This window comes from Oryza brachyantha, chromosome 6, assembly GCF_000231095.2.
Source record: "Oryza brachyantha chromosome 6, ObraRS2, whole genome shotgun sequence".
Lineage (NCBI taxonomy): Eukaryota > Viridiplantae > Streptophyta > Magnoliopsida > Poales > Poaceae > Oryza > Oryza brachyantha.
This window is the reverse complement of record NC_023168.2, coordinates 4,889,331-4,904,956: the sequence shown is the minus strand read 5'-3', so window position 1 is coordinate 4,904,956 and position 15,626 is coordinate 4,889,331. Positions and strand designations below refer to the sequence as shown.

At 38.8% G+C, this 15,626-nt stretch overlaps 1 protein-coding gene across 2 annotated transcripts; it reads left to right on the top strand.

The window, feature by feature from the left end:
- The first annotated feature begins 575 nt into the window (after positions 1-575).
- LOC102699692 (sphinganine C4-monooxygenase 1-like) lies at positions 576-2,656 on the top strand. Of its 2 annotated transcripts, none has more exons than XM_006655873.3 (3): positions 576-836; positions 1,039-1,327; positions 1,863-2,656. In XM_006655873.3, exons 2-3 carry the CDS (start codon positions 1,100-1,102, stop codon positions 2,427-2,429), a joined length of 795 nt encoding a protein of 264 aa, XP_006655936.1. In that variant the 5' UTR covers positions 576-836; positions 1,039-1,099; the 3' UTR covers positions 2,430-2,656. The 2 variants fall into 2 exon arrangements, with proteins under 2 accessions (XP_006655936.1, XP_015693851.1); XM_015838365.2 differs by having other exon boundaries at positions 1,034-1,327.
- Positions 2,657-15,626: the final 12,970 nt, after the last annotated feature.

The following is a 15,626-nucleotide window of genomic DNA, read 5'->3' as shown; positions in this document are numbered from 1 at the left end:
AATTCTAAAGAAAACAAATAAATTTGGATTGGCAACAAATAAGACTGAATCCTTTGTTCTAGAAATTTCCATGTTTTTACATACTCCCTCCGTTCAAAATGACATATTTATTTGGATTGGCAACAAATAAGACTGAATCTATTTGTATTGTCTAATATTGAATTACCCCTCGTATCCTTAATTTCAAGGTGAACTTGCATGTATATACGAATAAAACAAATAACATGTATCAATTTTACATGTATAAGTGCTCGGGAAGTACGATACTTGTTCAATATGGCGACAAAACTGAATTGACATGTCACATATGTAATACGTAGTAAATTGTAAAAATATAAAATAGTAAAAAAGAAAAAAATTAATACGCATATAGACCGACTATTAGCCCCATTTTTTTGGGGTATGCTTTGAGCCAAAATTTAAATTTTTAATTTTAATTTAGAGTATATTTAAGACCTTTTTATCACAATTTATTTTCCGCTGCATGCTTTCAAATAGCTAGCCAGCCGAGAAGCAGCAATTCCCCGGATTCCCTTCAGAAAAGCCTTTGCTGCTTCGTCCGGTTTGTCAAGACAGCAACACATAGGAGTAGTGGGCGGCTCGCCTTCTCCCGTGGCGGTCCTCCTCCTCGCCTCCGGCCGAAAAAGATAAAAAAGGAGACATCTTTGTAGGAGTCGCCGGTCTCGCCGCCTTTCTCAGACCCCGCCCGCCCGCCGGGCGACATTGCCCCCCTCTTCCCGTTGCTATAAGTACTTTCGCCGGAGAGGCGGCCTGCAGCATAACCACTCGCTTTGGAGAGCAGGAAGCAGCAGCATATCTTTGCTTCGTCTTCCCTGGTAAGATCCGAGCTGATTCGCTGTTTTTTCTCTCTCTCTCGAGGGATTTGGTTTCTTGGGGAGGTTTTGTGCCCAGGAATCGCCTCCGGGAGCCTCATTTTCTGCGGCGCTTGGGGGGACAATGTCTGCATGTTCGGATTCAGATTGCCTGTTCAGTTGCAAGATTTGAGTTTTTTTTTTCGCTCTTTGATGGGCAGTCCAGCTGCCGGAAGTTGCAGAGGTGAGAGAGGAAGTTTCAGAGTGCTCTGCGCGTGGCGCCGAAGATGGCATTCGCGGTCTCCGACGAGCTGCTGGGCACCTTCGTGCCGATTGCGGTGTACTGGCTCTACTCCGGGCTGTACATCGTGCTGGATGCGATGGGGATGGACGACTACCGGCTCCACCCCAAGGGGGAGGAGGCCACCAAGAACGTCGTCTCCAAGTGGACCGTCGTCAAGGGCGTCCTCGTCCAGCAGGCCTTCCAGATTGCCGTCTCGCTCCTCCTCTTCACGGTAACAATCCTCCTCTCATTTTGAAAAACTTCAGTTTCAAAGATGGATGTCATGAATGATTCTGAAACAATGGGCTTTGAAGGTTGCCGAATGAATGTGGAGTCAGGGAGTTTGCTGTTGTTGAAGTGGGTGGCTGGTGATCCTGTGGAGTGGTAGCATTCGTAGAATCTGCAGTGTGGGAAAATTAGCCTTGTTGCAAAATCAGTCGGTGTTGTTGCATGTTAGTTTTGGGAGCATGAGCTTTGAGCCTTTTCTCTTTGTTTGAACATGCCTTAACTCAAGCTAATCTGTTAAGCAAGCATGGTTTGGATAGATAGCATTCCCATGGGGAATTTCTTACATTGGATTTAGTCAAAAAAAATATTCTACTGTGTGCTTATATTTTAAGATCTAGAACAATAAAGTTTGAATGGTATGTCAAGGGTTTCCAATACCACTAAAAGTTTCTCCTTGACAACTTTTGCTCTACCTGTACCTGATAAAATTTCTTATCTGATTACTGCACTTACCATCCCGCAATTTTCCTAACATGTAGGTCATTGGTGATGAAAGTGGTACTGTGAGGAAGCAGCCTCCTGCTCTGGTGATAGCATTGCAATTCATCATCGCGATGTTTGTTATGGACACATGGCAGTACTTCATGCACAGATATATGCACGTCAACAAGTTCTTGTACAAGCATGTCCACTCCAAGCACCACATTCTTGTAGTCCCATATGCTTTCGGAGCTCTCTACAACCATCCACTTGAGGGCCTTATCCTGGACACCATCGGTGGCGCCCTCTCCTTCCTCATCGCCGGCATGACTCCTAGGACGGCCATATTCTTCTTCTCGTTCGCGACCATCAAGACCGTCGACGATCACTGCGGCCTGTGGCTCCCAGGTAACATCCTCCATGTTTTCTTCAGCAACAACAGCGCCTACCATGACATTCACCACCAGCTCTACGGAAACAAGTACAACTTCTCGCAGCCCTTCTTTGTCATGTGGGACAAGATCCTCGGAACATACATGCCATACACTCTTGAGAACCGCAAGGGAGGTGGATTTGAGGCACGCCCGATTAAGCTCAATCTGGCAGAACAGAGCAAGACCGATTAAGCTCTCAATCTAGCAGCGCAGAGCAAGACCAATTAATCAATGTGCCTTTTCTGCTGCCGTCTTCCTGCCAGTGCACAAAGATCTTGCTGTAGTATTATTGCCTGATTTTTCTAACTACATTTCTGTTGTAGTTTGTAGAAGTCTTTTCATGTCTATATACACAAAGCCTTTTGTGGCGATGCCATCTTGTACCAAGGTATAGCAAATAAAGCACTGTGTTCAAAGAATATCTAGCCAGATTTTGTTTCCTCTGAATTGTGCCTGTGCCTCCATGCCGATGGACAAAGTGAGCTGAAATAGCACTACATGCAGCAGTGAGTTGGCCATCACATTCTCAAAGCTTTCCTTTGCCTGCCATGTACTCTAACTAACAGTGATTTTTGGCTGTCATGTATTCTAAAAGGAGCAGTGAGCTGTGCTCATGGACCAGGCTGTCGGATGTTCAGTGCCAGCCTGAAAAAAACGTGGTTATGCTTGGCTGCAGGGTATTCAGCAAACCATAAAACTGAAGTAGCTCAAAACAGCAATGCCCACAGAAAGCAGTGGTTCAAACTGAGTCAGAGCTAGCACACTGAATGGTAAGCTTGTAGTGTTGGCGTAGTAAAGAGTTTACCTTGAAGAAGTGAGGGCATTTTGTATATTGAGATGAGCCTGTACCTCGTGTTACTTCTGACGTAGACTGTTTTGCATCTGTGTGCTGTTGCTTATTTTTCTATAGCTTGGTCAGGATGACTGTTGGAGCGTGTCAACCTGGACCAAATAATTATAAATCCGATTTACTTAACTGTACTGCAGATCATCAGATCATGCTGTTTTCTTGGGAAGATTTTAAAATTCTTTATCAAGTTCTTCTGTTGCTTACAAGTTGACAAAGGATCCGGATCACCTGAAAAGGATCCGGAGCACAGTGAAAAAGGAGAGAGAGAGAATGGTAAGGCACGGCAGCAAATTACTATAGCAGAAAAATAATAATATATTTACTATTTTGTATTGTAGCATATTAATTCATAACCGTCTATCTCAAAACGGACGGCTGATGGCATAGCCCTATTTCTTTTCTGCCATTAGTATTGAATGATAGAGGATTCAAACCCATTGACAAAGAATAATGGGCAGGCAATGGAGTACTGATGGACCCATGTACATCAACTGTTTACGTTTTTTTTCATGTCATAAGAGTTTGTTTTATCTAGATTTATCCTAGAGCAATATGTATATTTTATATATGTTCAGATTCATTAATATAATATATATATATATTATAATGTGAAATAGAGGTAATAAGAAGTGATAAGGTTAGCACCATTTTAAGGCTACTTATCATGTATCAACTGTTCTCTCATGGTACAATTAGCACTGTCTACTCGTGTGATAAAGGCACAAATCACCCTAATTAGTGTGGTCATCAGTGGCCATATGCTTCAGGCTTGTGCTAGTTAAGCCGTATACTGTTGGCTGCCATGAAACAGACGGCGGCTTCCATTCCATATGCATCTAACTGATCAACACAATAACACACCAAAGATTGCCATCTGGTTGCAGCCACACCCCACAAGCTGGCGGCATGTGCGTCTGTTTCAGAGCTCGGTCGGATTTTATACTTGGATTTTCTCCCGGCCGCGTGATACGAACAACCGTGTATACATCCGTCGTCTTTTCACTTATATTTTTACTTATAAATTACAATTTAATTTTTAACATTAAATTTAAAGTTGTTTTTTTATTTTCACTAAAGTTAGATGCTACCTTAGTTTCATATTGTAAAACTTTTTAATATTATCTAAATTTATTCGTTGATAAATATATATAATTTATATATGTCTAGATTTATTAGTTTCATATGAAACGAGGTAATGCTAGAAAGTCTTACATTATAAAATGAAGAAACTAATTAAGAATATTTATATAAATTTTTTATTCATAAATCATTTTCCGTTTGGAAATACGTCGTATCTTTTTTCCATAAAACACACTAGCATTCCCCATTATTCTTTTCGTGCCATATCTATACAACCGACTAACAATCAATATAACTCAAACAATAGTTATTTAGCTATCTGCAATGAATTTATACTGTTAATGATTTGATTCGGTAGCCAATCGTATACAACGGTGTTTACGGTATTAGTGCCTCCTCCGTTTAAAATAATGTCCAATTCTAGCATTTAAAGCTTGTCGCACATAAAAATACTACTAGATTACAATTTCTAGCCAATAGTATTTCCCCTTTAGACAAAGGAACAAAGGGAGTAGTTTTATTTGAGGCTGATCAACACACTTTATTCTTCTATTTCTCTTTGATGTACTAGCAAAATCCAATAAGTACGTTGTTAAGGGATTAAAAAAATCATATCATCACATTAAAAATAAGAAAACTGTTTATAAATTACGTTTAAAAATAATTAGGATTTTTTATCTTATCTTTTTATTTTTCAACATTGCTTCTAGACTATTATAAGTGTATAAAAATACCCTTCAATCAAGTCCCACATGTCGGTTTAGAAAAACCTGACGAGATTTTCACTACCATCTATAACACCTCCAAATATGCTAACATCTACCACACCAAATTAGTCTTATAAAATCCAATATTAAATATAATTCTGTAGTATATTTATTTTTATCAGAAATATTTCTATATTTTTCTTTGGACTTGATCAATCCTAAAATAATTGATACAGGATAAATTCAGTGAGTGTCAATCCTAAGATATTTGACGTGGGATAAATTCAAAGTGATTTATAATATGAAACGGAAAGAGCAGTGAGTCCAGTCCTATACCATGAAAACTCTTACTACTGCATATTCCTACCGCTGTTCATACATCTAAGACCACGTTGGGTTAGACTGATAAATTAACTTATTTTTCTTGTTTTTCGTCCACACGCTCTCGAATACTAAACGATGTATATTTTGTAAAAAAATTCTATAGAAAAACTGTTTTAAAAAATCATATTAATCTATTTTATATTTTTTAATTATTAATAATTAATTAAGCATGTACTTATCTTTGCACCCCATGCCGAACTCGGCCTAAGGATGCTAATAGTCTCACAAACCAGGCCTGGAGATAAAAATGTGCCGTGTGGTTCCTCGTTCCCCGATTCGGCCCGCCGAGCGTTCCGCCGGCCCAATTTGCGCTTTCGGTAGCGTGATCCCGTTGCAAAACACACCCAACACACAAAAAGAACATAACGGTGTACAGATTGTTATTTAACTTTCGTTTTCCAAACAATTAAATGACATAATATTTAAAGGTTTTATATAAAAATTTATTATTTTATCTTTATAGACTAGATTTTTAAAATTTTTAACAATTAATTTTAACGTTAAATAATTAAATAGTTTATAAAAATCAAATAATCCTCTATATATCTCTCTCTCGTCGTCAAAAGAACACACAACCACGCACGGTCTACGGAGATATCTGGAACGCTATCCTTCGCTTGCTCTCGAACCAGCGTTGGCGCGGTTGCTTGCTTGTTGGTGACGACGGATCGATGCCGGCCGCCGAGCCGATCCGACGGCGACGTCTCGACGTGATTAGCCGACGGCGACGCGGTCGCGCGCTCTCCGGCTAGCTTGCTCGTGTCAATCGATCGAGACGGGGTTATTTTCGCTGCTGCTTCTCCCCTCCGGCCTCCCTCCGGATCACGCCGACCCCACGTACCGTCGTCGTTTAGCATGGGCACGTCGCCGTCCGTGTCGCCGGACGCCGCTTTCCCGGCAGCCACCTCTTGGTCGATCTCGATCGATCGCCGTCCGTAGATATCGCCCCTCTCTCTCTCTGGAGCTAAGCTTTATCTCATTTATACAAACTCTGTTTTGTAATATAAGATGATTAATATTTTTTTTACAGTGTTTGGTCATTTGTGTTATTTTAAAATTTAGTACAAATATAAAAAATAATAAATCGTGTTTAAAGTTATTTTGATAATAAAATAAGTAATAAGCAAAATAAATAATGTTTTTATAATTTTTATTAAATATTATAAAAAATCAAACATCTTATGTTATTGAACGGCGGGAGTATTTGTTTATCTGCTGATGCTGCAAGAACACACAAACATGTACACACCAATAAGCTGAAGGGTGGTGGTGACAGTGCTATCACAGGACAGGTAGCTAGGCCCTGGATTTTTCTGTCAACCACCAGGACATGCACCAACTCTGATTAATTTGTTCATGTTTCAGTTTGCTAGATAGGGATACATGCCTGCATGTTCTCTGGTGGCCGTTGGCTGCTCTTTGTACTACTGGGAGCCTTGCTTCTCTTTTCGTTGATGCAAAGATATTCTCGCTCTGTGAAATATAAATTTTATTCTAAAAATATAAGTATACCTGACACTATTTACAACACTATTTTTCCTCGGTCACTTCCCGTTCGAAAATCTCATTCTTCATGTGCTCTCACACCCGCGTACATTCATCATTTACAAAAGGAACCGTAGTCTTTTCTCTTATACCTTAATCACTGTTACACAACCTAAAATTAATTATATTTTAAAGCATAGGTAGTATATAACGTGGAGTAGTTGTTCTATGCAACTTTTAAAAAAATAGTTTGTGGCTAGGTAAACAGATGCTTTAAAGTGAAAATATTGATTGGTGGGTGGTCAAACGTAAACCTTTGGTGATAAAACCTGGCACAACATATTTGCTCAATATTTTTAAATATTGTAATGCCGCTATATTTTTATAGAAAATTTTATGATACTAGGTATCAAATTTTAAGAATAAAATTTTGGTATATCTAGATACGTAGGCTATGTTCATTGGGATAAGATTATTCCTAGATTTTTACTTGGTTTTTGCGCACGGCTTCCCGAACGGCTAAACTTGTATTATTTACAAAAAGTTTCTATACAAAAGGTCATTATCCTATATTTCTAAAGTAGATTTTTTAACTCTGTAGTAGTTAATTTTAATATTTATACTATTAAATAACTATAAAAACATCAGATAATCTTTCATTCCTCATCTTTCATCCATAAAGAAACAGGGCCCTAGTACATGAAGGTACTACCCTCGTTTTTACATAAAAAAATATAATAACTCAATATATATTCCTAAGGACGGTAAAAAAACCTATTTTTTTATCAGTTTTCCACTAGCGTCTCTATCCAAAACGTACGTAACTTATCTGTGACTAGAGGGAGTACTCAATTGGTGTAGCTTTTACAGAGGACTTTGTCCCATCCTATGATCTCATCTTCTTGTCACAGCGCACGTCTTATGACAATTATTTGGTTTACCAAATTACCATTCCATCTATGAAATGGTACAAACAAAGAAGCTTCTGTTTTTGGAGAGACATGCATATGCAAGCACAAAGTGTATGCACAGCTGAATTTTTATAATATCATAGGTCACTTTCTCCAGATAATTTAGGTCCCAATGATCATATCCTGATCGAGCACTAAGCATCAAAACGGCATGGACCATCCAAATCCAATTAAAAACGATTAGAGCCTTCTAATCCTATTATAGTGCCTAGGAATATTAATTAGCACCACACACTACTACAGGTAGCATATATAGCATCAGTGGTCGCAGTAGCACTATAGATTAATCAATCAATACACATATATAGATAGACTACATTATGATATACTATACTACTAACAGTAGTACTATATATTAGGACTTTGATTCCTTTTAGACACGACCAAAAATGCACTAAAATCAATGGCACTTTATTTTGTAATTTTGCGGGCCGCAGCCGAGCAGCGATTCTCTGAACCCATGTACTCGATCCGAAAAGGAGTACGCCCACGAACCGAGAAATGGGGTAAAAATGTGCAGCTAAAACTGATAGACCATGTACAACGTCTCAAACTTTCTACTGTTTTAGTTGGCATGACAGGTATCGATCCGTGCCTCGGTAGTGTACAACGTTCGTTCCAAGTATCCAAATATAAGAGTTTCTGCGTCATTTAGCTAATACTAAGATTTAGTCCAAAGATTTCATTTTAATCACTCCAGTAGTTAATTTTAGTGTTTTGAATTTCTTATTGGTTATAGAATCATTGTAATCATAAGAATTATAAAAATCTAGCACATAAATTATGGTATAAAGTTTGAATATTAGAAAAAAACGTATATTTTAGAACACTATATGCTTCAATAATACCACTCATGAGAAGTTTGAACAAATAAGAAACAAATGATGTGATTGTTTGGATTTTTTTGGAAACCAAACGACATATTTGCAAACAAAAATAATTTATAATTAAAATTTTTATATACATATTCTTAGTGATATAAAAGCAAAGACTAAAAAATAAATTTTAGCAAGAAAAAACCTAAAATGAACTCCAAATTTAAGATTAAGGGCCTGTTTAGATCCATTTGCAATAGCAAATGGCAAATGACAAAAGTTTTAGTGACAAAAGTTTTGGTATTGCATTTTTACAAGTTGGTGTTTAGAGGCATGCAAAAGTTGTCATTTTTTTGGCAAAAGTGAGAGGTGGTCCGCGTCCCTATATGCCTTTTGGCGAAATTTGCTACTCTAGACTACCAAATGCTAAATAAAAAGTTATCATTTTCTTACCCTAATGTTTAGATCTATTTTACCAAAAAGTGCTCTAAAATGGCAAAACTTTTGCCATTTTGAAGGATCTAAACAGGGCTTAAAAAAATCAAATTTTAGCTTATCTATACTACTATAAAGATGAGTAGTGGTGGTGATGAATCTGCCAACTACCCCACCACCAACTCTCCCATTTTTCTATACTACTATAAAGATGAGCAGTGGTGGTGGGTGGTGGTAAATCTGCCACCTACCCCACCACCAACTCCCTCTTATTTTTAAAAGAAAAAATAATTAAGACCTATATATCAAACTATTTTTATTAACTTTACTTATTAAAAAGACTTGGAGTGTATCTTGAGCTGATAAAAACGTGCAGAACTTATGGCTAATAACCATCATATGTATATACGTTCACCTTTTATTTTGTTAAGTCTTAAATTTAGATGAGAATTTGGTGGCGAAGTTCCCCCAAACCATAGAGGGCAGGGACAGGGAGAGATTCTCCTGACCGGTGAACGAACGAACAGCGGTCAAGACGGGCGAGAAGAAGCGATCCATGAACGTATAACGAGCGATGGGCGACGCATGCATGCCCGGCAGAATTCCCTGTTCGGGCGCGCGGTCACCCAACCGGTGCATCAAACGAAAAATCGTGCGATCGAGGCAGGAAGGAGAGGGATGGATGACGATAAAGCGGAGCTCGCGCGGGCGGCAGCATCGATCAGAGCGGCAGGCAGGCAGGCAGGCGACAGGACGAAAGCTGAAGAGCAACATAGCATCGCATCTCTCTCTCTCTTGCTCTCGCCCCGGCCCCCAAAAGGTGAGGTAGACTAGGAGTGACTGTAGTGTGATGCTACCGCTACAAAATATAATTCCTTCGCTCACCCGATATAAGAGATTTTCAGGCTCAAATTTTCAGTCTTGTTTTCTCGTGTTTGTTTATATTTATAAGTTAAAATTTAATTTTTCGATAAGTTTATTTTTTATCTTTAACTTTAAATTGCTAGCAATACGTAGATAAAAGTTCATTCACAAAATTATTTTTTGATTACAAAATAATCACCCTTTATCTTCAAAATTCTATAATATTGTTTTTCACATCAATCAAATCTCCTTCGAATTTCTATTCAGTTTACATTAACCACTCTCTATTCTATATATTAATAAGGGGTACTATAATCCTTTTACTCTAGCATTAATTTCCTCAAAATAACCTTTGACACCTTACGCTTGAGGACGAAGTTAGTAGTAGACTAATTAACACACACATGTACACCGTGTGTACATTAGACTAAAGCTGCTCTTCTCTTCTTCCCGGCTAGCTCAGCTCAGCCTCAGCCGGCCACAAAAGAGATGGATATAGAGGAGGGAAAGCTGTGCCCTCCTGTTCCTCCAGCAAATTAAGCAGTAGGAGTTCTGCAGTAGAGGTTGCAGCCGTGTGTCTGCATTTCGCAACCGTGCCCTCTCTGCAGATTCCTCTCTCTCTCTCTCTCACACACACACAGCACACAGCACACAGTCATACACACAGGGAAAGGAAATGATGCAGAGGAGAGGAAAAGGACGGGACGCAGCAATGGCGGCATGAGCAATTGCGCTTAAGCTCATTGATCCCTATGATGAAAGGGGGAGAATTTCGCTGTGATTTTGTTGTCACCTCGGTAGAGACGCACACATGCGCCTGCCTGCGTCCATCCGCTCGCTAGCCTGTCTTTTCAAAAGGGGAATGCGCGCGCGCCACGGTGCCTGACAAAGCTAGTAGCAACATGAGGATGAGGAGGGAGGAGGAGGAGGTCAAAATTCAGATTGAGCGATAATATATTATGCTCACAAGTCACAACAAAGCTAGGAGTACCAAGGCTGAACCCAAGCCAGCCTTCAGATAAGATATTTCCTCCGTTTTACGATGTAAGACTTTATAATCTTGTCTAAATTTATATTTTATATAGATGTTAATGAATCTAGACATATATATAAATTATATACATTCATCAATTGATGAGTTTAGGTAAAGCTAGAAAGTATTACAATATGAAATGGAGGCAGTACTAAAATATGAAGAAGGATTTTGGTTGTGTATTTGTGTAGCAATTTTTTTATATATTTTGGAACGGTGGTGATAGTACTTTTTTGTTCGAACAGTTCACTTAGTGCTAATGTTTCATATATTACCGGTACTCTCTAAACTAAAACAAGAAATTTGATATTATTTTATTAATATTGGAAAGTATTTTTAATGATAATATTTGTGTGTTATATAAATGAAATATTAACACAGTAAACCTTAGTCAAAGGTTTATCCTAACGAAACAAAGTGTGCTTTATATTTAGAAATAGAGGGAGTCTCATATATAAGTAGTTATGGATTATTTTAAAGAAAATAACAAGATACTACTATATTAATACTTTTTTTAAATTAACGAGCCATACTAATTATCATGTAAAATCACAGAAGTAAATGAGCGGTATTAATTCTTCATGAATCCACAGTGACTGATGACTCTTAACATGTATGTCACGTTCCAAAATAAGTACATTTCTAGCATCTTCCATTTGTTTCAAAATAAGTTTATTTATTTTTTATTTAACTATCAATGGTATGTAAAATCGATGAGTTATACTCCTTTAGCATCACTTACCTATGGACACATCAACACTCCGTACAACTTTCATTTAAACAAGAAGTGTTGTAGCTCCTGTTCTTTTCGGCGGTTAGGATTAGCTGATTAGCCTTACGTAAAACAAAAAACAAGAAATATGATTATTATATAATTAATTTAAAATTAAATACTAAGAAGTTGAAAATTGGATCCATTATATTTTTAAAGAAACTTCTATAATTTTTTTGTATGGAATAAATTAATTAGTAGACATCGATCGAGAGAGTAACTAATCCTATTCAACGGTTTAGAACGGCTCGTTAGTCTTTCATGGCCAGAGATGAAGTTATTTGGCACCCATGTAGCTGGAATAGTACCTATTGGCCTCTGAAATTCACATGGCATGTTCTCCATCTCTCTCGTACTGTCTCCGTCCCGTTAGATCATTTTTCATTTTTTTTATACGTTGTTTTGACTCTTCGTTTTATTTTAATTTTTTTTGCGATTAATATTTTTATTGTTACCGAATGATAAAATATAAATAGTAATTTATGTGTGACTAATTTTTATCATCTAATAAGAATAAAATTATTAAGACAAAAAATTTTCAAATAAGATAAAGAATTAAAACATTATATTAAAAAATTAAAAAAATAATTTTATTTCGGGGCGGAGCGGAGCGGGCCTGTCTGGTCAAGGAGCAGTAGTAGTAGAGAGACAAGGCGAGGCACGACACATGTGGGTTCACTGATGTGTTTAGGGCGCTGCAGCAGCAGCTGGCTGGCTTCTGCTGCGTGCTGCGGCCACTAGCAAGCTCGGCTAGCTAGGCCACTCAATGCAGCCAATCAGCTGGACATGTGACGGCTCCAATTTGGCGCAGAGAACAACCGACAGCTCCAGCACGCACGTTATTGGCCTCATCCTCTCCCAGTCTCCCTCTTTCCTCCCACCTGCACGCACACGCACCTCACCACCCCCCCGCGCTGTGCAGTCACCACATTGTAGCTCATTATGTGTCCGCTCGTCTCCACATCCATCAATGACCCAAGCATCCGCATGCACCGTTAATTTGTTGCCGATCAAGCTCTATATATACTTCCTTTATTTATTTTTGTTTGACGTTTCCGACCAGATTTATAAAATTAAGGAAGCTGTGAATTGACGTTTTTGTCTTTCCTTCCTATCCCTCACGTGCTGTTTTGTTGAATGATGGAGGCATCAGGGGCAAGGATGAAAATTCGTGTATGAGAGGAGGTGGGCTTAACTGCAAACGTAAAAAAAAAACGATTCCGGTTTAAACTAGAGCGTCAAATAAAATATAAATGGAGGGAGTATCTACCAACAACTACCAGTCGTCCAGAAGGGTGGTAGTAGCATGGACGAGCGTTTTGCTCGAGCGATCATCTATCGGTGTCGTCGTTGCTAATGCTGGAGCAGCTAGCTAGCGATGCAGCAGCAAGCATGCATATCATGCATGCACGCGCAGATGTTTGTACACGCTCGACCCACCTGCGGTACGTGTACGTCCGTCCGCCGGTCCGCGCGCGCAGGCGGCGATTGATGAAGAAAACCCCACCAAACCGCGGGGCGAGCGATCGAGACGCGCTCGCGGACACGGACACGGTGTGCCCCGCGGGCGGGCAGGATTTGCGCGGCGGCCCGCGCGTCGCAGGAAGGCGTGGACCACGCGCGCCTCTCTCCGCTCCCACCCCCCGCGCGCGCGACACGATCCTGGCTAGCTCGCTCTCCCGTCCCGTGTGCGAGCGGGGCCGCCCGCATCTGCCGATCGACCCCGGCCGCACCGTGGCAGGCAAGGCTCGATCGGCGGCGAGGCGACAGACGGACGGACCAGCTTAGCTAGGCTAGCTGATCGAGGGGCCGGCCCGGGGTTATTAGCCGATGGAATCGATCGATCGATCGATAGGTGAAACGGCCGCCCGCGCGCGCGCTGCGGGAAGTCGGGTTGGGTGCGCGCACGAACGGATGGGGTACTTGGTTGGGCGCGCGGGAGGGGGAGGGTCACCAACACCGGTGCGGGTGGGCTCGGTCACGCGTGTTTGTGGTGATCGGCAATCGGCTAAAAACATGCAATCTAAGCTGCGTTCTTTTCAGCCTATCCGGCTAAACGTATCCTTGATTTCCGTTAGCATGTTTTTCAAACTACTAAATGCTATATTTCGTGCGAAAATTTTTTTATAGAAATTGTTTTAGAAGATCAATTAAATCCATTTTTTAAATTTTTAATGAGTAATACTTAATTAATCATGTACTAATTATATTCATCTTTTTCTTGCGGATAATCGGCTTGTGCAACGGTTAGCTTCGAACACAGCCGTAATATGCTCCGTCCATTTTAAATCCATTTTAAAATGTAATTATTTATGGTATTTGAATTTTATACTAACGTATATAATTATTTTTAATACTATTCACAATTACAATACAACTATCACTTCTCTATCAAGATTAATTCTCCATATTTTATCCACACATATCCTTTCATCCTCTTTGTCTCATTTATTATGGGTATATATGGTTATATTTTCTTCTCAACCTTAGTCCCTACTAAATAATCCTGAAATACTTATATATATTTTAAGATGGAGGTAGTATAAGCTAGGTAGCTAGCTCCCGTTACTAAATGAGGTTGGTGTAACCATGGCCCAATTTAGGCTTTGTTTGTTCCCACTTATAATTATTGTAATCAAGATTATTGAGCTGGATTACAACACACTAGATTATTATAAAATAAAATATATAATGGATGGCAACACATGTAATTACTTTAAAGTACCCCCAAGGTTAGTGGGTATTTACCTACCCAATAATATGGAAAAGGTATCCTTGGAGAAAGTTTATTAGACTTTACATTATAATAAGCTATCATAATAATCTAATTATTTATTTTAGATTATTTCTAGCTCCCAAAGAAAGTCCTGATGGTCACACATTCTAAGAATCTACTCTATCCATCCCCACAAAACCAACTTGGGGATAAATCCCAGCTGTCCATATTCATTCCCAGAAGTCAATTATTTTTGGGACAGAAAATGTAGTTGTTGAATTAAAAAATATACTAAAAGCTAAAAAATCTAGTCTTTTCATATTTACATAAGCTAGCTTCTCATTAGTTGCTACTTAGAATCTAAGCTCCCAAACAAGCCCTATATGTTTTGCAACTGGCTAGAGAGACCTCACAAGTTGATTTCTTGATGAGAAATCCCAACATTATTGCCTCAAAATATATGTTATGTAGACAGTTGCAGAAAATTCTCAAAACATTAATGTCGTTTACTCCCTAGTCACAATAAATAAGTAACATTGTGAAATAAGGGTAGTCAATATGTTTAAATTTGTCCACTGGTTTCTCTTCAAATACTTCTATTTAACTTAAATTATAGTCTAAACTAGACTCATGCATCCAAAGGAAAAAAAAAACACAAACAAACACAACATCTGGACAATCCTCAGCTACTATTCAAGTAAAATAATTATCAAAAATTCCTCAATGGTTAGATCAAGTGAATACTTGAAATTTCGTGGAGTGAAGACATCATACCCTATATTGTACAACTATTCCTATTAAGTTTGAGAGGTAAACTAAAGAGTTTAAAGGACATCAGCTCGATTATAGATCTTTGACTATGTGGTGCTATAAGCTCGCACATTTGACTAATAAACTTAGTGTATATATACTACTCATACATCGACGTAAGAACTAATCCATACACGGTGGCATGTTGACGTGGTATTTTTAACTTAAAAAAGACTACATTTTCCTTCAAAAAAGCACTAACACCCACGACACTAATAGCATTATGGTTATCAAAGTTCCGACCCATGACTATACAATAGAAACATGTTCTCCAAATTAATAAGTGTCCCCACGACTGGAAATATGTTCCCATGACTGTAAAAAGGATGGTCCACTCATAGTAACAGGTAGTATATATACTAGATCTATTTTCTTCATTGTTAGTTTGACAAAATATATTTGATTGACGAAGTTCATCGATGCTTACCCTTGGATAAACCCAATGCAATCCCTAATTAATTGCTAGC

Bases quoted from the DNA above. Each gene is read 5' to 3' on its own strand.
- LOC102699692 (XM_006655873.3), top strand. From the start codon at position 1,100: ATGGCATTCGCGGTCTCCGACGAGCTGCTGGGCACCTTCGTGCCGATT. The intron at 1,328-1,862 runs GTAACAATCCTC...CCTAACATGTAG, and splicing joins TCTCGCTCCTCCTCTTCACG to GTCATTGGTGATGAAAGTGG.